The sequence below is a fragment of the Cibotium barometz genome, chromosome 16 (genome assembly GCF_041138505.1).
Source record: "Cibotium barometz isolate CiBa-2024 chromosome 16, ASM4113850v1, whole genome shotgun sequence".
Taxonomy (NCBI): domain Eukaryota; kingdom Viridiplantae; phylum Streptophyta; class Polypodiopsida; order Cyatheales; family Cibotiaceae; genus Cibotium; species Cibotium barometz.
In genome coordinates, this window is record NC_141061.1 from 13,374,570 (window position 1) to 13,399,156 (window position 24,587).

At 45.3% G+C, this 24,587-nt stretch overlaps 1 protein-coding gene across 1 annotated transcript in view; it reads left to right on the plus strand.

Moving 5' to 3' along the window:
* The window catches only part of LOC147630387 (uncharacterized), a 96,791-nt gene extending 81,465 nt beyond the window's left edge, over positions 1 to 15,326 (plus strand). Inside the window, exon 9 of the mRNA XM_086810251.1 lies at positions 14,518 to 15,326. Coding sequence (XP_086666377.1) covers positions 14,518 to 14,640 — 123 coding nt within the window. The 3' untranslated portion in view covers positions 14,641 to 15,326. The remainder of the gene's footprint in view (positions 1 to 14,517) is intronic.
* Positions 15,327 to 24,587: the final 9,261 nt, after the last annotated feature.

The following is a 24,587-nucleotide window of genomic DNA, read 5'->3' on the forward strand; positions in this document are numbered from 1 at the left end:
CTGCGACATATTTGTTACTCCGGTCTTAATGCAATAGTCACGCACTTTCTTGGGCAACCCACAATAATACTTCTCAACTTGCTTAGATAGTGGCACTGCACGATAAGAAGTAACTGGGAGTAGAGCTTCCCAAAACTTCTTGTTATAATTCTCAAGATTCTCATACATCAGCCCGTGGACTCTTCCAAAAACATGCTAGATTTGCTCTTGTTTCTGCCCTCTTAGGCTGCAAATCCCTTCTCTCACAAGGGACACGGAGAAACACTCCCGAACAGCTCACGAGCCGGAGAAAGAGGAACTGTTAGCTTATGTGCGTCTGACACCGCCCACTGGCCTGTAAATTTTGAAAAGAAAGAGAGAGAGAGAGAGAATAATAGTCGGCTGTCTCTGTTTGGCAACGCTCCTCCCAACCTACCATCCTCCACGAGAGAGAGAGAGAGAGAGAGTGTGAGGAACCTGTTGGCTGGGCACTTTCTGCAACAGCCAACCATGTGATCTACTTTGATCTTCTTACGTACAGGAATGAAATGTGCTTGTTTACTAAACCTGCATATGATAGTCCAAATGCCATCATTCCCCGTTTGTGTCCTCGTCGGAAGATCAAATATGAAATCCATGGCAATGCTCTCCCATGGTCTATCTGGAATAGGTAAAGGCTGAAGTAACCCTGGTGTCTTCTGACGGTTAAGCTTCATCTTTTGGCATGTGATGCATTGCCTAACAAAAGCATGGACATCACATTTCAAGGTCGGCCAATAAAAGAAAGCCTCAACTATCGCGACCCCCCCCCCCCCGCGTACCCTCGCTTATGCGCCCCCCCTCCGCCTTGCTCTCTTGCGCTGAAGCGCCCGCCCCCATCTGCTCGCCATCGTGCCCCCCTCCCCTCTTCAGCGCCCTGTCCCCCCCTCCGCCAGCCCTCTCTTTCCCCCCACCCCTCCTTTCGCGCTGCTTCCGCCCCCCCCCCCCCCCCTAGGGTTTGCCTTCCCCCTCCGCCCTTTGTGTGCAGCTCGGTTCTTGCAGGTCTCTCCGCATTCGCTCCGCCTTTGCCATAGCTTCAGACTCTGATGGATGCTCCTCCCGCCCCACCTCAGAGGGACTCTTCCGCAGCCCCCTCGCCCGCCCCTGAGGATACCCCCATCAGGCTTTCTCTTTCGCTAGAAGAGGAAGTGAGCCTCGCTGCAGAGGTGGAACGCCTACAGGCACATTCCACCATCTGCCGTATAGTCGGCACTCGCCCCAGCAGAGGGGAGATCCGGGATCTTCTCCAGGCCCACCTTCTTGCAGATGTGGGCAAGATCCTGGATGTTCAGCTACTGGGCCGTGGACACTACCAGATCGAGTTCGAGACTGCCCAGAGCGTGGCCCAGGTCCTAGCCATGAGTCCCCTTGACATCAGGGGCGCTTGGGCATTCTTCAGACATTGGCAGCATGGCTTTGACCCAGCAGCGGCCGAGCAGGGAAAGCGCCTTTTCCATGTTACTGTTTGCTTCCCTGGACTCCGCCGCGAGTACCTTCCGCTCCTTTCGAGGCTAGGAGCACTGGTGGGCTCAGTGCTTGAGACTAGCCCCACTGCAGCTTCAGTGGTGGCTAGAGCAGCTGGGCTACCTTCGGTCAGAGTTTTGGTTCCTGACATCTCCTCCCTTCCGAAGGTCATTCAGCTACCTAGGATAGGGGGGGGGATGGATTGATCAGAGAGTGGAGTTCTCGGGGCTCCCGAACCAGTGCTTTATTTGCAGACAAGTCGGCCACCTGACCAAGGCCTGCCCTCGCAGCAGACCCTGACCTTCACCGCAGCAGCAGGCCCCTGATGGCCCGCCCACAGATGCGGCTCGGCAGGCAGCCTCCGGGACACCTGCTCAGCCCACAGAGACCTCGGAGTGGCAGCCTGGACAGGGGCGCCGTCGAGGGAGACAGCCACAGCAACACGCCCAGAGACTGATGCAGCAGCCACAGTCTCAGCATCACTGGGTTCCCGTGAGGAACAGCTTTGCTCCCCTCCAGGAGGAGACCCCAGCGCCGACTGAGGACCAGGAGATGCCAGCACCCCCTCCTTCGCCCCCACCCCCACCCCCGCCCCCACCCCCCCGCCCCCGTCCCCCCCTCCCGCCTCGCTTCCACCTTCGCCTCCTCCCGTCCCCGCTCCGGTTTCGGCAGCGGCTCCTTCCCCACCCCCTTCTCCCCCCCCTCCCTTCCCGCTCGCCTCAGCTCCTCGGGAGGCCCTGGCAGTCCCCTGGCGGCGTTCACCTACAGTCTGGAGGGCTCTGAGCACCGACCTTGCTCGAGCACCGCAGAGGAGACTTACCATGCCGATTTGGGCTTCACGGATATCCTCTATCCACAGTCGGCTGAGTCGTCTCAACACTAGATAGCGCTCGGAGGCTTTTGATTACTCCTTCACACGGCTTTTTGGAGCAGAGGGCCCCCATGAGCCAGCACCCATCAGAGTTCATGTAGTGATACCTCTGGCCCGCGGGGAGGAGGCACTTGATTCAGCGGTGGCCTTCTCATTCCCTCTCTATGGCCCACGTGACTGGGAGTGGACTCTGGAGCTCGCTCTTAGCACTTTGAAGACTCAGGCAGTTGAGTTTTCGCACCATGTGAGCGATCTGGAGGTGACAGATGTGATAGGCCGACTATGGGAGTTGGCTCATTTTTTCATTGATCCCGGGAGTGTGGATGCCTCAGGGATTCGACATTTGGTCGTTCGCATAGTGGCAGACTTAGCACGCGACCCTGGATATGTATGCATACACGAGGTTGCTCTGTCTGAGCGGGAGGCAATCGCCATGGGACACAGCCACTGGCGCCTGATCCGAGATTCTTGCAGCACACCGGGTGGGCAGATTCGTAGCCGCTCGGATGGGGACTATTCTCCATCCAAGCCGCTTGCGAAGGCCCGTCGTACGGCTGAGACAGCATCCACCTCAGCAGGTCATCCATGAGAATCATCTCATGGAATGTACAGGGCCTTGGCGGCACACATTATATGGAAGATTCCTAGAAGGGATCCTTGATTCAAACTTTCATAATGCCTTATACTAAAAAAAGAAAAAAAGCTTTGAACCATGCTACTATAGAATTACCATAGAGTTTTACGATAACTTCATGGAAATTTCTTCAAGGAATATTCCTGAAAGATCAGAAGAACCTTGTGACACAGTCTCTTTAAAGGTTGGTGACAAAGGGGAAGAGCCACAAGCCACACCAGCCATAGAAGACGACCTAGTGGCCATGCTCATGTAACAAATGATTGAGTAGTTGAAGATTGGGGTAAGAAAGGATAACATAGGTCAACAATATCTATAAGAAAGAGCCACAAGCCACACTAGCCACCATAGAAGACCTAACAACCGTGCTCATGTAGTAAATGACTAAGTAGTAGAAGGTTGGGGTAAGAAAAGATAACATGGGTCAACCGCATATGTACCCTAAGACCAAGACAAGGAGGAATCTGGTGTGCAAGTGCCGGACGGTGATGCCTGGTAGATGGGACACCTTTTGGTCTGCAGGGTTTGGTCCCTTGGGTGGGCAGGGAGGAGTATGTATGGTCATTGCGGATGTATGGCGGCAGGCCATTGTGGATTGCGAGAGGGTATGTATACGTGGGGTGCCACTGCTTGGTCGACTTTGTCAGGGCCTGCTATGGGCTATGAGACGGAGCAGGACAGCCAAGCCATCAGATTCATTAGGGGCCAGCCTCGCCTTGTTCCTTCACCGGATTTCTCGTCCGCCGGCTGGACACAGGAGAGGGATCTACGATGGGAACTCCTCAGCAGTCTCACCATCTGGTTCACCTGGAGAGCCCGGTGTTTCAGGGCCTTTGAGGGGAGACTAGAGCCACCAGCAGAGACTGTTCTCGGGGGATTTGGCAGGAGTTGATCCACACCCTACGAGGACAGTATGACCGCATCCGGGGCGACTCGGACGAGGCGATCTTGCGGCGCCAGGCCTTTCACACCACTTGGCGCAGCGGCCCCTTCTATACCCTACACGCGGGGTCCCCCTGTTGGCACTACAGGCCACCTGTTTGGCTTTTCCCCCCTCCTATTGTATGATATAGCCTCTCAGTTCTTTGTACTGATACTTGTACTTTTCAGCACCTAGGGAGTCTCCCTGGCTGCCTTGCTTTGTTCTCTGCTCTGTTTTCTTATGAGCAAAGAGGATCTTTTGTAGCCCTACAGGCGTTTTTATATAACTAATGAAAGGATCTTTTCTCGGAAAAAAAAAAAAAGAAAGCCTCAACTGCCTTTGCCATGGCCTCAATGGGAGCATGACTTTGAATCATAACCTTGAGCTGTAATTGCTTGGTAACACACAGTCTATCCTGCATCAACAAAAAGCCATCCCTGAGAGTATAATGATCATGCCGCTGACCCTCAGACATCTGATCGTAGACCCTCTCAAAATCCTCATCTTGCGCATACTGCTCTTTCATCTCATCAAACTCATGATGATAAGCAAGTGAAACTGTTGAGACCTATGGCTTGCATGACAAAGCATCTGCCACAACATTCTTTTTGCTTTCCACATGTACAATCTGGAAGCGGAACATAGACAAAAAGTTGGCCCATCTCATATGCTTCTCAGTAAGCTTAGTTTGCATGAGGAAATAACGCAAGGTCTGATGATCTGTCTGCACAGTGAAATCAGTCCCAAGCAAATAGTGTTTCCATGTAGAAAGAACATGAATTACAACCAACATCTCTTTCTCATAGACCTATAAATGCTTCTCGGCATTCTGTAATATACGACTCTCATAGGCTATCACATGTCCTTCCTGCATGAGAATTGCCCCAATTCTGTTCCCACATGCATCACATTGGACAACAAAAGCCTCTCGGAGATCCGGTAATACCAATACGGGATCTGAAGTAAGCTTTTTCATAAGCTTCTTAAAGGCTGCAATTTTTCGATCAGCCCATCGAAACACAGTTTCCTTCTTTGTCAAAGCATGAAGGGGCAAAGCAATCTCAGCAAAATACCATATGTACCGCATGTAGTAGGAACACAATCCCAAAAAGCTGTGTACATCATGAACGGTCCTGCCAATTAAGAATTGCTTCTACCTTCGAAGGATCCATACGGACTCCATCTTTAAAGACACGATGTGCCCCAAGAAGTGTATTTCTTCCAAGAAGAATTCACTCTTCTTGCCACGATGTAATCCTCCTCTATCAAAACGTAAAGGTTACTGTTCGCAGAAGTTCTCTCAAAGGAATGAGAGAGAAAGAAAGCATCGATCTTTTGGTACCATATCTAGGAGCTTGTTTAAGGTCATAAAGAGCTTTCCGCAAAAAGATAAACATGGTTCTTGAAACCATCGTGGATGAAGCCAAGGGCTTGTTCAACATCTATTTCCTCATGAAGGTCCTCGTTGAGAAAGGCGGGCTTGACATCCATTTGAAAGATGGGCCAAGATAAGTGAGCAACAATGGCAAGAATAGTGTGAATGGTGGTATACCTGGCGGTGGGAGCAAAAGTCCCCAAGAAGTCCTCACTTTCCTTCTAGGCATAGCCCTTAGCCACCAAGCGGGCTTTATATTTGTCGAGTGAACCATTAGCAAGAAACTTCACACTATAAGTCCATTTGACACCAATAACATTTTCTATGAGAAGGGTGGGGACAAGTTTCTATGTGTGATTTCTGTTAATGGCATCCATTTTCGCCCCCATCGCAAGCTGCCACTTAGGAATTTGTAAGGCTTCCTCTGGTGTAGAAGGCTCCACACGATGCATCAAGGAAGTCATCAATGCAAAATTAATTGTAAGCATGCCAGCACTTCTCTGTGGGGGAACGGTTGATGACATCCGAGGTAGTCGAGGCAAGCTTGCCACCATGTGGCGGGAGACAAGCGGGCATGCCAAAGAGTAGTATCCTCCTATGTAAGAAGAGCGTGATGAGAGGCTAGAAGTTGGAACAGATGAGAGTGATCAAGATTGCGTTCCTCCTGAGAACTGGTGATCTTGTAGAGACCATCCTCTTGTATGCCTCGAGCAATAATCCTGTGGGAATCTTTGTGAATGATCTCCAAAATCTGATCATCGAAGTATAAGCCATAGCCTTTCTGGGCTACCTTAGAGACAGAGAGTAAGTTTTTGGATAACTTTGGAACATAAAGGACATTCTCTAGGTACTATGGCCTCCCTGAACTAGAGGAATATTACCTATAATTGGTGTATCAACAGGTTGATTGTTCGCAAGTCGGACCCGCATAGAGACAGAGTGAGTGTCCTCCAAGACATCCTTGTTGTGAGTCATGTGAGAAGTAGCCCCGGAATCCACAATCCAGCCCTCAAGAGAGGTAGTAGTCCGTGCCTCAGTGGATAAGGTGCACTCTTCGACCAGAACAAAGGCCACATATTTGTCTTTGGGTTTGGATTCTTTGTCATCGGAGTCCTTCTGTATTGACTTTTTCTCCTCGTTACTCTTCTTCTTGAAGCAATCGGGCTGAAGACGACCAACCTTGCTTTTCTTGTGGCATTTCCTCTCCGTAGATTTACCCTTTTCTTTTCCTTTATCTTTATCCTTGGAGCCTGAAGTAGACTCCTCCTTGGATTTGCCACCGTTTTTATTACCTCCTTTGGGTTGCAATTTGGGCTTCTCTTTGGCTGAAAAAGTTGACTCAATAGGAGAAGAGTCAGAGATCTTCATGAAATCTTGCCTGTCTTGAAGCGTGCCAATCACCGCATCCATTGGGGAAAGAACAGGACGAAAGGCAATGGTATCTTTGAAGGATTGATAACATGGAGGAAGTTTACCCAGTAACTCAATGACAAAGTTATCATCGGAGATTTGGACTCCCAAGATGGCTTGTTGTTGATGGATCTTCTTTAGTTCTTACACTTTGGCCATGACATCATCTGTCTCGGTAATCTTCAGCTCATCGAGTTGGGATTTTAAATGAAGCTTGCAGTTGTAAGTGTTCCTCTGAAAACGGGTTGCAAGTATTCCTTAGAGGTTTGGTTAGCTTATCCATATCGGAAAATTCCGAGAGATATGGTTGGTTCAAGTTGTAGGAGATGATTGTGCGTGCCCGAAGATTGTTGGTCCAGTAATTCACAGTCTGTGGTGAGTTCATTTTGCGGGGTCAGGATTTGGAGTAGAAGCATCGTCAAACCGCCAAAGATCAAGACCCAACAGAAGGTTAAGCTGGCATCCTTCCACTGGGGATAATTGGAGCCATTAAATTTGGAGTCTTTCTCCAACTGGGGAACGATGAAAGTATTTGAAGCCATCCTTTGCATGAAAACTCCTCCTTTAAAGCGTAAGAAAACTCAACATGCAGATCCGAGAAGGCAAGAAAGAGAGAAGGTTCAAAAGCAAGAGGGAGGGAAAAAGAATGGTAGAAGAGGCTGTTAATTCAGCAAAAATATGCCTGTAGATGAGAACACAGCCAAAAACCAACCACGACTAGCCAAAACATAAGCTGAGGTAAAAGTAGAGGGGTAAAGATGGGAGTCCCTCCGGATGCGCGATGAAGGTTGGGTGGGAGTGGCAACTAGAACATGATGTTCTAATTTCTAGTTAGCTCAGTTTCTTCCTCCTCTAGGAAGAAACAGATATAGGTGTTGTCCACCAAATCCTCAGTCTTGAACCCGCTCTGAACTAACAAAGTGCCAAACAATGAAAGAGAACTGAAGTTCACAAATACATGATGCACAGGAACTGAAGGAAGATCATATACACCAAAAGGTGATTACAAATCTGGAGTAGACACGAGGCACACCGTAGGTGCAGCCAAGATCCCAGAATATGTAGAAATTGAGATGATACAAGTGAGGGCAAAGCCCATACTATATAGCACCTAGAGAGCCCAATCGGCCAGCATAAAGCAGGCCGACTAGAGCATTAAATGGAACATGCCAAGAAAAGGGTCCCAAAAATGTGAAAAATAATCCAAAAAAATATGGGAAAAATTTCCCGGCTGGAGGAGGTCCTCTAGAGGTATAGAAACAACGAGAAAGCACCCAAAACAGTGGAGACTACCGTTACAACAGGTATTTCTCCAATGAGTTCAGTGATTTCTTGAGAAAGCAAGAAATCAACAGACAGTTTACATGCAAGTACATTCCGCAACAAAATGGTGTTGCAGAAAGAAAAAATAGGCACATTGCAGAAGTGGCATGTGTCTTGATGTCTAAAAAGATTTTTTTTTTTTGGGCAGAAGCAGTAGCAATTGTTGTGTACATTATGAACATGACCCCCCCACTGTAGCTATTCATGATATGATGCATGAACAGGGGTTTACATGCATAAAATCGGATGTGTCTCACTTGGAAGTGTTTGGGTGTATTGTATATGTGTATGTTCTCGATGAAGTGAGAACAAAGTTGGATCCAAAGGCAGAGAAATGCATCTTCATTGGTTATGCTTTGGAGTAGAAAGGTTAGAGATGTTACAACCCTACAAACTTGTGAGATGCGAGTAAGCAAAGATGTTGTCTTTGACAAGATGAGTAGCTGGTATACAGTGAAGGCAACAAAAGATACAGATGTAAGATAGGGAAGGTAGAGACAGAGGAGCATTACATATGTAGATGCCCAATGTACTATGAGACACGAGGCAGATACCACTGCCTATTTAGGGGGTTTTTGGCCCACTCCAGAATCATGGAGTATAAGGACGAATGATTTCTAGGTCTATTTCTCTTGGAGATGCGTCGCCACTAAGATAGGCTATGCCAAGCACAGAGACCAAGAGGAGACGCATCACAGAGAATCCTCACAGAGTGCTTTACCCAAACACCACATGAGGTGACCAGACGGTGTGCCCATGAGCAGGAGGATATTCAGCCTAGGCACACCTGCAAGTGCCTTATCATGACCATATGCCCACGGGGGAGTAACTATTGAGAGGGCTTGCCAAATCCTACGGACACGACGACCCTGACCACGCCCTTCTATGTGACAGCTCTAGATCTGAAATCTACTTCAACAACATTGGAACCATCCTCCCCTAGCAGTGGATGTATCCTACCTTATGGATGTGGATGTGAATAATAATGGCACACCAACGCTGATGTGATGTATGTACAGCCCAAGCCCTTGGGCCTTGGGCCTTGGGCTTGAGGTAGACAATTTTTGTTTTATCCATTTCATTTCATATGTTGCCAGATTTTGTAACACAACTTTGTAACTTTTTGTCTCATAGACCTTTATGGTCATTTGAAAACGTTTAATATTAGTCTCTTGGTATGCACAGATGCTATAGTGGTTCTCACATCATGGGATAGACATTGAGCGGTTGCCACCTTTTCAATATGATCAGTCTGCTCCACAGGGTTACCTCTCTCTCAATGAGAGGAACAGAGTGATGAGACAGGACATATGGCAGCACTACATACAGGAGACATGGACAGCACCAGAGAGCCCACTACCACCGAAGATGCTGTATTACAGAGACCACTTTATGAGCATCTCAGGGGATGGGTTTATACATGGACCGCGGTACATGGATGTATACATGCCACACAACTCTCGCGTTGCTATTGGACAGCTACGAGTCTCATCACATCAGCTAGAGATAGAGGCTGGGAGAGCGGCACAGGTTCCCAGAGCTGAGCGGATATGCAGATTGTGCCGCGAGGAGGTGGAGACTGAGGATCACTTTGTATGTAGATGTAGAGCCCACCAGGGGGTCAGAGATAGATATGCAGGATTGTTTGAGGAGCACTCTTCACTACATCAGTTGATGGAGGCCTCGGACCAGCGACAACAGCTTGGCAGACTACTACTAGAGCTTCATAGTTCTCGAGAGAGACTCCTCCAGACACCCGCTCCCACTAGGGGTGGGAGACAGTCCCAGCTCACAGATTTCTTCCAGAGAGCTATGCCAGTGCCAGTTGATGTACCACGTGGGGTGACCGCACAGAGAGCAGAGGAATTGAGAGCCAGGAGGAGACCTAGACAGACTGGACATAGAGCACCAGCAGCTATCCGAATGAGACACCAGATGGAGACACGGGAGAGGCTAGCTCACTTTCATTCAGACTCAGGGTACATGTTCATGCCATTCACAGCCTCAGCATCGGCGATGTATGATATCTTATATCCCTCTTATGGCACTAGATGGAGTTAGACATAGATCTGCATAGCATGCTTGTACTACCCCTTTAGCATTTAGAGATGCATCTTGCCTTAGCACTCCATCCACATCCCCACCCCCCTTATATTGTTTGTATATGGGCTCCACCGATCCATGATGATTCACAGTTGTATCCAGACACATGCACACTTTTTCTTTTGTTTCTTTTCTTCCGATGACCGGAAGAACACAGTTGTATTATTTTTTGTCTCATAGGCCAACTTTGGCCTCTCGTAGACGTTAATATATCTTTCTTTCTTTCTTTCTTTCTCTCTCCACCATCACATCCCAACTTTCCTCCATCATCCATGACTCCGCCCACACCAGCTTCCCCTACACCACATGCTCCACAGCAAGTTTGCCAATGGGATCCCAACCCTAGAATGGATGGTATGATGAAGAGTGCAAAACCACCAGGCTTCGCCTCTTACGCGAGAGGGCTGATTTCAGCATATAAGAGATGCAACGCATCTTCCATACATTTACTCGCCGAAAGAAACGGGCATTTCTCGCCAAACGAGAACAAGAGTTATACTAGCTCTTTTTGAGCAAGGATAACTCAGAAGCTTGGCGCATTCTGGAAGAAAAAAGAGCACCTACACCTATCACAGATCCTAGCGTTTGGGAAACCTATGCACGACAGCTGTATGATGTGCCAAGCTAGCCTATATCACAAATGTTACACATCCCTAGGCCTACGTCATCTTATCTCTTTGATTCCCCCAATGTCACTAGGGCTCTTAAAAAGCTGCATAATGGGAGAGCAAAAGATCATGAGGATCTACGTGCGGAACATTTTACCCACGGGCACCATGTATTGGCTCCCATTCTTGCCAGTCTTTTTAACAGAGCACTTTGTGAAGGCTTCCCACCCTCCTGGACTACCAACACCATTGTCCCCATCCACAAAGCAGGAGATCCCACGGACCCAGGTAACTACAGGACTATCATGATTGGTCACGCAATGGCGAAAATCTATGGGGTAGTACTAGAGGACATGATGAGCTCTATGGTAGAGAGGATGGGAAACAGAGCATCAGGCAAGGCAAGCTTCAGGAGAAACTTCTCCATGTTGGACCATACCTTTACTTTACGGGCCATCATAGAGGAGGCGAGGTCCTCAAAGAGACATGTGTATTGCTGTTTTGTGGATTTCCACAAAGCCTTTGACTCCGTCTCTTAATCTCGTCTGATAGGACGCTTGCAGGAGCTCCAATTCTCACATGAGATGATATGGGGTGTGATGGCACTATATGTGGCAATACTCGGCCGAGTACGTGCACCCGGTGGGACTTCGGGAGATATATGTATCACTATTGGGGTTAAGCAGGGCTGCCCACTCTCACCTACACTCTTTGGCCTATACATTGATGAGATCGCAGTATTTGTGGATAGTTTCGAAGGTAGAGGTTCACCATTGACTCAGACAGTAGTGCCCATATTGCTATATGCTGACGACATTGTCTTGATCTCAGATTCAGCCGAGGGTTACTTAAATGCATTGAACAGATTTTGCAGGGGGAGTCACTTTTACAGGCCCTTTGTTTTGCATGACCACAGATGCCATTGACCGACTTGCGAGGGGGCATGTCTCTCTAGCCCGTATGGAGAGACAGTGTTTCCAGGCACATTTCCAAGAACACCGCACTAAGTGCTGGCTCTTTGATACTCTAGTACGACTAGTGGCTATGTATGGTGCAGCCCTTTGGGGGCCAGGCGTAGGGGAAGGATCACTGGAGGAGCATAGAGGGGCTACAGGTGATGATGTTGTCATGCATGATCGGAGTAAGCCATCTGTACCACATGACATTCTACATGCAGAGTTTGGGGTGGCCCCACTGGTTATAGATACCCTTTTTCAGACTGTCACTTATATTTAGCATGTATACATGCTTGATAGAGATCGCCTCCCACGACTAGAACTAGAGTCCTCTATGTAATTATACGGCGAGAGGGAGAGGGAGCGATTGGACTGCCCTCCTCCTCAGCGACACGACCACCACCATTACCGACACATGCATGGTACTCTGAGGTAGTCGAGTGGTTTCATGCACATGGCATACAGATGGACTGTCTCCCCCCGTTTCAGTATAGCTTGGATTCCCCATACCTTGATCTCTCATGTCAGGAGATCAACCGGATCATCCGGTTAGATCTACTCGGGCTACACATACACCAGACATTGGTGTCTTCATCAGAGATTGGTAAGAAGTGTGAGTTCTACAGAGATCACTTCTTGAGACTCTCCGAGGATGGATTCTTTGAGATCCCAGGATACATACAGAAACACATGTCACCTGCCATGCGTATCACTATCGGCCAGCTTAGGGTATCCTCCCACCGCCTCAGAGTAGACATTGGCAGAGCTAAGGATATCCCACATGAGGAGAGGACATGCACAGTATGCATCACAGGATCGGTAGAGGATGAGGCCCATTATATGCTCAGTTGCCCGGCTTACTATGAGATACGGGGGAGATTCCACTGCCACTTCCGAGAGGGATTCGAACCACACACACGGGTGATACAGTTGAGGATCAGAGGTGTTTGGGCATGTACTTGATGGAGCTTAGACGACACAGGGATGTAGTGTTGAGGCAACATGTTGAGAGAGAGCCCTGGCTCTGACACAGGATACCTCACAGGATACCTCACAGAGAGCCATCACAGATTTCTTTGTGGTACATACATCCACATCAGAATCCACTACCCACAACAGTTCCTCTACTATGACATTAGAGCCCACCACCCATACCCACGCTCCAGCTCCACGCCCTAGAGGAGTTCTTATTGAGAGAGCTCGATCCATTCTGCGAGCTAGGCATCCCCGACCCAGAGCATCAGGACCCTCCACCACACAAAGACAGATTCGTGAGGTTCTCCGCCGACATGTCACGCTCCCATCTCACAGAGGCCTGACATTCACTCCACCATTAGATCAGTTTTGGTCAAGGTGGGTATCGTCATTAGCTGATCATAGCATATCTCACTCTACAGAGGATCATCTTCCGATCACATGTACTGTTAGATGTTTTCATTTTACTTTTTCTTTCAGTTTTCCATGGCTCAGTATATCCATGGTACCATTGTATTACTTTGGTCTCATAGGCCCTTGGGGTCTTCTGTAGACGTTATAACTTTCTTTCTTTTCTTTTCTTTCTCCCCCAGACCATTTGGGTCTAATGAGGATGCTAATATATCTTTCTTTCTTTCTTGCTTTCTTTGTTTCCCCCACCCTAAACCCTCAAAATTCTTTCTCCAAATTTTTAATTCTCAAGTCCTAGTAAATCATTAAAATTTCTTCAACTATTTGCACCTTCTCTCTAGACTGCCCCATGAAAATTTTGGCGTGCGCTTGTTTCGGCCATGTGATTGTTTCGGTTTTTGTTTTCTGATTTCCTGCAACTTTGCTCTGCCAATTTGTACCCTATACATGTCCTAATGAAGCCATGGCACATGCATGTGACGACTAATGCACGTAACATCCCTTCTTGATTAGCCCCTACTGGTCTTGGTAGGCCAGCTCTCATTTTGCTGTCGTGGGCAGGGGAAGTGTACCACAGTTGGTGGGTAGAAGGCACTAGAGCTGCTGCCACTTTTTTTTACTTGAACCAATTTTGCAACTCTCTCTCCTTCCAATGGGCATAGATCACTGTATTTGATTAGTCATTAACCTAAAACTATTGCGATTTAAGTTTTTAACCCTTGCTTGCTTATTTACAGCTCCAGCTTGTCCAAAATTTATTGGCGAGGCACCTGCATGTCAGGATGATATTGGCCTTTGTTTCATGATGCTGTCTGTTGATAGGTTGATATTGGCCTTTACAGAAGGGTTATAATGGTGACTGGATGGGACTCAGTGTTTCATGATGCTTTGTGTTGATCCTTACCATGTATTTTGGTTCAACGTGTTGACTTTCTGGGCTTTTTCTGGTAATATGCTGTTCTGTATGTTTAGGCCTTGATTGCCTCACCTTCGTCTGTTGAAGCTGGCTAGATGGGGCTAAGTTGTTCCACAGGCTAGAGTTACATGTCTGATTTGCAACATTCTCTTAGACATCAATTGGCCTTACCCTAGGTATCTGCATGGTGGACTGATGTAAGGCCACCTGTTGATCCTTATCTTGTATTCTGATGGAATGCATTTTGACATCTGGGTTCTTCCCAGTTCTTTCTTCGGGTAGGCTAGGGACCAGGGTCGGGTGTTTTTGTGGGTTATGGGACATGGATTGGCTTATGGTAGGTTATGGACCTGCATTTCCACTGTCATGTCGTAAGTCCTACTACCTGCTGTAAGAGAAGCTTCTTGTTGGTTCTGAGATGCCTGAATTAAGTACTGCTTTGCATTTCAGTGTCTATGTAAGCAGCTGTGTAATAAAGATTGTCGACACTCACATGGTTGTTTTTTTGGACTTGTTTCTGTCATTTTTCAGATCAAGACTCCAAAGGAATATGAGGAGAAGTACTGGCGTGCAGTGGTAGAGCGGCACCTGATTCTTGATGCTGATGGGGAACCCCATCCTGAATACAAGAAGTTTAACTCATATGTACTGTGAAGCAATGAGGAGCTTTCAATGATGATAATGCCTGATAAATCCTATACCTTGTCACTGCTAGTTCTGACGATGCAACAGTTTGGGAGGCATGAAGGGGGTGTCGTTGTGGGCTTCTAAAATCAAAACCAAGTGCTCTGAAGGGTGTTCATGAACAGTGCACTTTTGAATAAGCTCTCTACCTGTTAAATGTTGGTTGGTTTATTTTTTTTGGCTTGAGTTTCTAGTTTATAGATGCCTTCTCTTGGGAGTCATGTATGTGCCTGTATGTGTGCACATGGATGTCGAGCAAGATGGATTAGGAGCACTTACAAAAGCCTTCAGGTTTGCCTATTGAGTTTACTAGAGATGTAAGGGGAGGCTCAAGAAGTTCTGCTAAAGCAACAGTTCTTGAAATGTTAATGCAATAGTAAATCTCAACATGAGATTAATTGAAAGAGAATAAGCCTTCTTCTCTTAGCAGTACCAAGAGGTTGAGATCCTAATTGAGTCCAAGCACATTCCATTTCGTGCTTGATCCCAACATGCTCACTTTCTAGCTGGTTCTAGTTCAGATGTATGAACATTATCTTCTTTCTCCATCTTCTGATGGTGTTGTTCTTGAAGCTTGGAAAAACGTGATTGCATATGATCTTCATCATCTTGATCTTCTCTAATTTAATATGACAAACTCAAATGATTTCTTATTTGAAGCATCTTTTGGCTAGTCTTGAAACATTTCGGTGGTTGTGTTTACTTTTTTACTTAGTTGAAGAACTAAGCTCATCATCACTTTGGATATATATACTGTTAGAGCAACACTTGGCTTGTTTTATGATGACTTGTCATTCATGTTTTTAGAATTTCAGACCATCAAATAACTTGTTAGTTCAAAAGTATTTTAAAAAAACACATGAAGTCTTTGAAGGACATAAGTCTGGCAACCTGTTATTTCAAACACTTAGTCGGCTTGTCAAGACTCAAAACCTTAAGTAACACCATCTCAATGTGGTTGTTTGTGAGGCTCTCTCTCTCTCTCTCTCTCTCTCTCTCTCTCTCTCACACACACACACACACACACACACACACACACGCTCTAAGAGGAAGAAAGAAATTTTTTACTAATGCCTACTAATGACCCAGTGGGTAAATGAGACTAAAATTGTATTACATGTGATATATGTGTAGGCTTAGGGCATAAAATATGGAAACATCATTTGCCAAATGAAGGTAGGTCGGCATATATAATGGTGGTCATACAAGTGCAATAAGTAAATGAATCAAGAAGGCCTCATCTGTTATCTTTCCTAGTGTCAGGGTGAGTAGCATGAAAGTTGGTAGACTGTTAGTGGTGAATTTCTAGGGCTATGTCACCTATCAACACTTGGCACACTTGTTGGACTAAGTTGTATGTTCTACTTGTCTTCAATTTCTTCTGTATTGGTAAGGTCTTTAGTCCGAACTGCTAAGGCTTGTCCCATCCATGACTACTAGGGTCTTTTGTAGTGTTCTCTATATACGAACATGGGGTGGTCACTCTTCAAGAGATGTCCATATCACGTGCGTTCAAGCCCTTAGGCATGAATCTCTTTTACATTTTTAAGTTTTTAAAGGACCCCCTATTGTATACAAACTCTTATTTCTAAAAGGGTCTAATGTATGTATACATGAATCCTTCCATATTGTTTACACTATAGATACCACAAAGGAAACCTATAAATACATCCCTTGCATATCTTGAATTTGAAGCCATTGTTTGGGGGTGGGGTGTGTGAACCTTGCAAAAGCTCTGCTTGCTCTCCCATGATGCAAAGCGCCAATATGTCTAGGGCTTGGGATGCATTCTCTTGATGAGCTTGAGTGTTGCTCCTTGTATCTTTGCTAATCTTGCCTCCTTGTTTATGGCCTCAACAAAGCTTCTTTAGTACGTGACAACTTCATCAACTTAAGGTCCTAAGCATTGCTAATACTAGCGGTGCATCACTCATGAGATACGACCTAACCGCTCGCCAAAGAGACATTGAAGCCTCGAACGTATCTTATAATAGTTTTAACATTTTATGTCCTTAATGCCTACATCCTTTGTCATGCATAGTTCGCAACCCCCCCCCCCCCCCCCCCCCCCCCCCCCCCTTGGTTTGTCCTCAACCCTCCTAGTCTCTATCAAGAGGCAATGAGAAGACATCTCTCCATTGACCAACGAGAATTTGCATGTCATGTGCCATGTGTCCATAGAGATAGTTGGGCCATCCTTAGTAACTTCAAGAAGGGCTTTTTGTAAAACTAGAGCTTTGTAGAAAGGTATGATGGGGACAACCATATTTGGTCCATGTGAAGCCGACTCAAGTATAGGTGGATAATGTGGTCGATCTCTTGCCAGTAGAGATTTAAAAGAGGACAATCCATGCCATACTTAAAGGCGAGGAGGCGATCCATCTCAAAGCCACATGGATCAACTATCTAGTGATGTGGGAGTACCAATAGCTATTGTCCATCTTGTGCTAGCCGTTTGGGAGACTAAGTGCCAACTTGAGTTTCCAATCTCTGTGAAGTGTATAGACATGGTATATACAAGTGATCTTGTGGAAGGTGTCAATGGGACCAAGGGAGTAATTTGAAATACAACTAATACAATATAATGGGGTATAGAGGCCTTACTCCTAGTCATATAGGATAGCACCATCTCCTTCAATCTCTCTATTTTCTTGTACTCATCCACTCCCAAATGTGCCTCCCAAAAAGAGGTTGTACATTGACGAATCATAGTCAAAGAGCCATCATTTGCTAGTATATCCTTGGAGAGGTGGTCTTGAAAGCATTACCATGACAATTCGACATAACCTCTCGCTAATCAAGCTTGGGTTGGTCGTGTGGAAAAAATAGGGTTAGTGAATGTAACCTTGAGGTAAACATATGGTGTGACAAGCTTATTTGCGTTAGTTTTGTATAAAAAGGACTGCCTAAATGCAACCTGATGAGAAGTGTTAAAGAGCATCATCTTGGTTTTACCAAGATTTATTGTCAGGTGCCTTTTGTCACAAAATTCATACAGTGCATTTAGGTGTCTTTGCACTCCATCTACTAAAATGAAAAATATGTCATTTACCACAAGAGCAAAAGCATGATGCAAATTATGTGTAATCTCACCCCCTAGTTCATGGCTCCATGCTTCCTAAACTAGGCTATTTCAATCTTTATAGCTAAAAGTAGGCCCATAGAGCCAATAATAGTTCACTTAAAATAGGGCCTAGCTTACATCCAAAAACCTTAATGTTCTACGTTTTTTTCACATGTGAATTTATATCTGCCATACCTATTGCCTTACATGTTTGATGCATCACAAAAAAAAAAAGGAGAAAAGTTAAAATGAATATCCAAAATTGGCACATGGAGAAACATAAGCTCCATGGGACAACGTTACCTACCACCTCGACAATAGCTTCACTACACCGATTTGGGTGATGCGAGGATGTAGACACTATTAGGAAGGGGGATATGTAACCACTCTGTACATTAACATGGTTTCATCCACCCAACCTACCATAAGGAACTTTGCCATCTTACCTGTGGTGGTGCGGACAGACACTTATCTTTTATATGGCAACAACGGAACATATAAAGTGAGCTTACCCTATGCTTAATGTTAGGAGGGAAAGACTACGGATTCTATGTACATAGTTGCTTAAGAGTAGTAATAAAGACCGGTCCATTTTTTAGTTTAGCCAACCTAGAATGAAAATTAGTCATTTGCTTAAGTCATGTTAATTCGTAATAATCAAATGAGAATGAACACATCAATCAATATTTAACATGGTTATTCTTGATGAAGTGAACAAAAAAAAAATACGAATAGCATTGACATAAAAATCACATAGCACCAACTATCTAGCATGGCATAAGTAAAACTCAAGTATCAATCACATTAATATAGAATCACCCATGATTCTAAGTAACCAGCATGGCACATAATTTTAATCATTAAGAACCAAATAAAGTGTTTCTCTTAGATAGATAGCCAATAACATATATCTTTCTTGGTTGCAATTGCCTCAAATGCACGTTTGTTGATGGGACCTGATGAAGTCTGGATAAGCTCAAAAGGAATGGAAGGCATCCACCGAGCATCCCCACTTGTATACAACTTGGAATTTAACAAATGCTTTCTTTGTGTACACATTGTTAGCTTGTGTAAAAGTCAATGGTACAATTACTTCTTCTTTATCAACTACAAGAGGTGTTTTCCGTAAAATTGATGTGTAAAAAATAGCCATTGTGCAAGAATATATAAACTAATGCCATCGCCTGGCTCTTCGGGTGATCATCATGTATATGTTTGTAACAATATAAAGTGTTTCTTCAAGGGTGCTGACAAATTCCAACTTGTCTCCAAGCATGGGACATCACCAAGATCTGAGATGTAAAGGTTTGTGTAGTGAATAATGTATCAAGCATGGGAAGCCACCATGGCTTGTGAAGAGGTTTGTGTAGTGAATAATGTGTCAAACATCGGATAGAACCAAGTATTTTCTCTTATACTCTCCTTCCTTCTTCTTTAAGGAGACAATGCCTCCTTGTGCCCGCTCCTTCTCTAAGAAACACAAGGAAAGATATAATGGAGATTTCTCTACCATTGCACTCTCACAAACAATTTCAGAAGTCTACTCTTCAACCCCACCTCCTTTTCCTCTTCCTCTTCAAACATTGGACACATCTTGGGGGTTCTTGCTATCTATGGATTGGTTGTTGCCCATGTGTTTAATGCTCTTATCAAATCTCTATGATTTGTACACATTGATCTTATGGTTGGTCCTTGTATTCTTGGCAGTGTCAGCATCCACTTTCCATATTGACCTTTGACATTCTTGACTCTTATTGACTCATGTTGACATGGTCAAAGCATTGATTGAGTTAACACCACCTCCATCCTAGCTGACATCAAGTCCCTTGAATGTGCACGTTGTGATTGGCATGATATGGAGGTGTTGATGGTGAAGCTTGATCTGAATTAGTCCTTGGTTGGTTGCCATTTATTAAACACATGGCTCTTGGAGAGATTTCTTGCAATCAAGAATAATCAAGGTCTTGAATTAAAAGCTATGACAAGAGCTATGCATTATGTGATATTGAGCATTGGAGCATTGTGGTGACAGCCTGGATGAGTGATCAGACCACAAGTTTCCCTCATTGATTTGAATATCTTGAGGTGTTGTATGGCATCACCATCACTTGAGAATTTTGACATCAATCTTGCTACATGATTGGACTTGATTGGCATTGTTCTTTTTGGTGCCGATGCGATACCTAACTCCCTACTAGCAACCCCCCTTCCTATTTCTCCAACCATTCTTAATAGGTTGATAGGGGTTGCAATTCTCCCATATATGGGGTGACTCTAATTGGGTCCCTTAGTGGAGCCTCGTATGCCATCCTTCCTATAGTTATCCCACCCTTGCCTCGGTCTCTTGCAGCTCCAACATGTTGGTTACATGCACCCTTAGGTCAGGTGGTATTGGAATCGCTCCTACATTCTTGTTTCCATCATCATCCAAGACTTCTTAAAACCCTAGAGACACCCTTGAGCACTTGTCCATATGACACTCAAGGTATCAGTTGATCCGTAATCTTCTACACAATCATGATGATGTTCTTCACCCAAACAAGTCCAATGAATGTTTAAATAAGTTCCCTGATACCTCTGTTGAGTATTTCAGATGACCTTCTTATCAAATTATGAAATTCTGTCAATCGTGAGATGGCTGTTTTTGCGGGGCAGCAATCATAGCATGACTATTGATCATGGGTGTGATTTATGACGTGGCAGTTCATGGTGGTGATTGATAATCATCACGGGTTGTGATCCGTGATCCATGATCATAATTGGATAAGATGAACTCTGCTAGAGATAAGACACCTTTAATGCCTAATGCTAGGGGGTTAGTGGGACAACTGGATTTGTTAGAGAAACACGAAAATCACATGCATGATCTTCCGACTCTGCAGAATCACGACGTGATTCCGTAGGTTAATTTTTCCAGTTCAGATTTTTGAGATTGTTCCTTTGCACATGAATGTTTAATTGATATCATGCAAGAGGATCAATGTGTTAGACTTTATGCATCTCAATGTATTTTGTACAATTTATTGGGCATTTTATGTATTTTTTTATGAGTCGTGGACCTGTGGACCTGTGTTAGGAGTAGTCAGCTAGTTTACTAATGCACTATATAAAGGAGGCCTCCCATTTCTCACTTAATCATCCAACCCCTTGCACAAGTTCAACATTCTCTTACTGGTGGCCAATTGCCATTGTAAAGCTTCAAGCGAATATAAAAGGTGAAGCTTTCTCTACTCTCTCTCGTCTTGTTTATGCTTCCGCCTGTGCATTCTCCAACATGGTATCACTTGCTAAGGTTCAGGCTGCTCCATCTTTTGCAAATGTGCCCACCTTCTCATCTGAGCCTTGCATTTTCTGCCCTAGCTCCTCCTGGCTACATATCAATCCCAAACAGTGGCTACATTTTCTGGTCCACCAGCCAGCCCTTCCCTTTCCGTCGACCAATTTGTTGGCTGCGTTTTCTCCTACAGAGGCAAGTCAGCCAAGTTCTTGGCTGCGTTTTCTCCTACAAAGGCAGGCGTTGGAGTTTTGGTTGCAAATTCTGCTCTGGCATCAATTGTTGGTGAGTTCTCTTGCATGTGGAGTTACCAGACAAGTGGTTGTACAATTCTTTTTTCCTCCATGAGTCCCTACCCTTCGGGTTCCCCAGTGGTTTATTGGATTGTTTTGCTGTTGTCCAACCTCCTTCTCTCTCTCAAGTTTGAGAGGGGGCTGATTGATTCTGGAGCCTCGCTTCGTTTGAAAGCACTTGTTGAGAGAACTCTTTGAGAGCTGAGATCTGTGTTTCTTGTTTTGCAGTGGATATGGCTCCCCCCTCTATGAACAAGGATGACGAGTTGAAAGGACCCAACTACGCCCATCTAGGGCCTTCTTTTATGAGTCGTAGACCTGTCGGCCTGTTCTAGGAGCAATCGGCCAGTTCACTCATGCACTATATAAAGGAGGCCTCCCATTTCTCACTTAATCATCCGATTCCTTACATAAGTTCAACATTCTCTTGCTGGCCAATTGCCATTATAAAGCTTCAAGGTAACATAAAAGGTGATCTTGTCCACAAGCTCTCTCTACTCTCTGTGTCTTGTCTTGTTTATGCTTCTGCATGTGCATTCTCCAACACAATGGCTCTTTATTTTTTTAAATTTTTTAAAAATGCAACAAATGGGTGTCCATTGCATAAATCATGGCATGATTATGGAGTTATTACCATGCAAGTATTGATGGGAATACTTTGTTTTGTTGTTTTAACAATGTAAATAACTATTTCAAATGCTACAACAATAAAAAACAGCCTTCTTTTTCTCTCCTATTATAATAGGAGAGGGATCTTGGATAATGCTTATCTTAACACGTCATTGGGGAACTTGTTGGCATCCAAGCTCATATCTCTGAAGACTTCAAGGCTATCTTGGTGGTAGCTAGCTCCACCCCGTGTATCACCATGAGGTTGCCTCTTCTCATGACAAGGACACCACTCCTTTCTACTCTCACTCATAAACATAAGCATACAAGGAACATCCACCAAGAATGAAGCTCACTCTCCTCCTCTGAACTCACTCTCCTCTGAACTCTCTCTCTCACACACACACCATAGACACAAGAGATCAAGGAGATAAAACTAGACTCAATTGACACAAAGGGGGATTGTGTCTCACATTATGAGAATATTGTTATTTATACAACTGGCCCTTATTCACGCTTGGTCACCCAAAACTTAAAGAAAGATAAACTAATTGATCGCATATGATACATAATTTTGTGGCATTGCTAGACATTCTCATAATTACACTATTTATAGTGTAATTATAATTGCTAGACATTCTCGTAATTACACTATTTATAGTGCCATTTCATGACACTTATTATGGAGAGATACTAGGTTAACCTCAAAATGGGGTTAACATCCACAGAAACTCGTTATAGTAGAAGCACCTTTACCATGAAACCAAGTTTCTCTACATTTGAATATGAGGAACATGGAACACAAGGAAGGTAAAGAGCTAGTGTTAGAGGAACTACCTCAACACAAAGGGATCCATGAAAGAATTCTCAAAACGTGTCCTCCTCAGGTGCAACGAGCTTGCAGCCTCCTCAAAGCTAGGATGATAGAGGTACCATTGGAAACCGCACATCCCAACCCCATAGGGCGCAAGAGATCTTATACCTTGAAAACATAGGGTTTAATGCAACCACCTCCTTATGTTCCACTACCGCATGAATGAAGATTTTTTTTTTGTGAGCTTTCCTTTGCGAGCTTCCAAGAATATCTCGCGAGCTTTTAAATTTATAATTTTTTGTTCAATATTGTCACACTAGGTTATGGTAGAGTTTATAATCAATTATTCTCTATCCTTCTCCTCCTCCTCTCTCTCTCTCTCTCTCTCTCTCTCTCTCTCTCTCTCTCTCTCTCTCTCTCACTTTCCCCCACGCTATTTGGGTTATACATTGATGAGGTGGTTGACTTCATTACACGGGGAGGCGGAGATGGAGTTGATTTAGTAGGTACCTCAGTACATATTATGCTCTATGCTGATGATATTGTATTAGTGTCTGAGTCTCCAGGTGGTCTACAGCAGCATCTACATGCACTCGATGATTTTTTCACACAGAGGGGTCTTACTGTGAACCTTGGGAAAACCAAGGTTATGGTCTTTCATACATCGAGACAGGGCAGGAGTCAGCTGACATTCACTCTCGCAGGATGCCAGGTGGAGGTGGTGACATCATACGTGTACCTAGGGGTTACCTTCTCCAGCAGCCACACGCTTCACCATGGGTTCAGCAGCCAGAGCTAGATTGACATGGGGATATGCAGCATTGGCTATGCTAGAGAGACAGTGCCACACTAGGTGCATTTTCAGGAGCCTCGGACGACGAAGGGGTGGCTATTTGACACATTAGTCACACCGGCATTGATGTATGGGAGCAGCGGTATGGGCGCCAGGCCTTGCTACCCATTGGTGGACACAGATAGAGAGACCACAGGCCCTCATGATGGCACGCATGATACGCAGCAAACCGTCAGTACCTCATGACATTATCCGAGCAGAGTTTGCTGCGCCTCCTATGATGGTAGAGGCCATATTTCAGACTATATGCCTGCTAGACAGATTCAGAGAGATGCCACATGACAGATTGTCATACAGAGCTTTTGAGGCATCTAGACAGCTGGCTGAGGCAGGAGACAGAGGATCATGGTATGCACAGGTCACACATTGGTTCTCACAGCATGGCCTCTAGACATGGATCATCTACCACCATTCCAGTATGACAGGGATGCACCACATATCCGTCTCTCTCATAGTGAGAGGAACAGAGTATTGAGACAGGATCTATGGCAGCTCTATACACGAGAGACATGGATATCGCCTACACAGCCTCTTCCACCGAAGATGCTATACTACAGAGGTCACTTCATGAGTATCACTGATGATGGATTTATAGTTTTCATAACACCGATTGGAGATTGAGACTGGCAGAGCAGCATGGATCCCCCGAGAGGAGAGGGTATGCAGATTGTGCAGAGAGGAGGTGGAGAGTGAGGAGCATTATGTATGCAGATGCAGAGCATATACAGCCATCAGAGAGAGATATCCCATTTTATTCAGAGAGCCACATTCCCTACGCCAAATCTTTGAGGCAGCAGACGCATACTGGGGGGAGATTCATTCTAGACATACAGCGCCACAGAGAGACATTATTACAGGCTCAGACGGCTCCAGAGGGGGGGCGACAGACACAGATTACTACATTTTTTCAAAGATCCATCCCCCTCCCAGTCCCTACATGGTGGCAGGGAATTACTCTCCAGAGAGCAGAGACACTTAGAGCCCGTAGGAGACAGAGGACACCTGGCTTT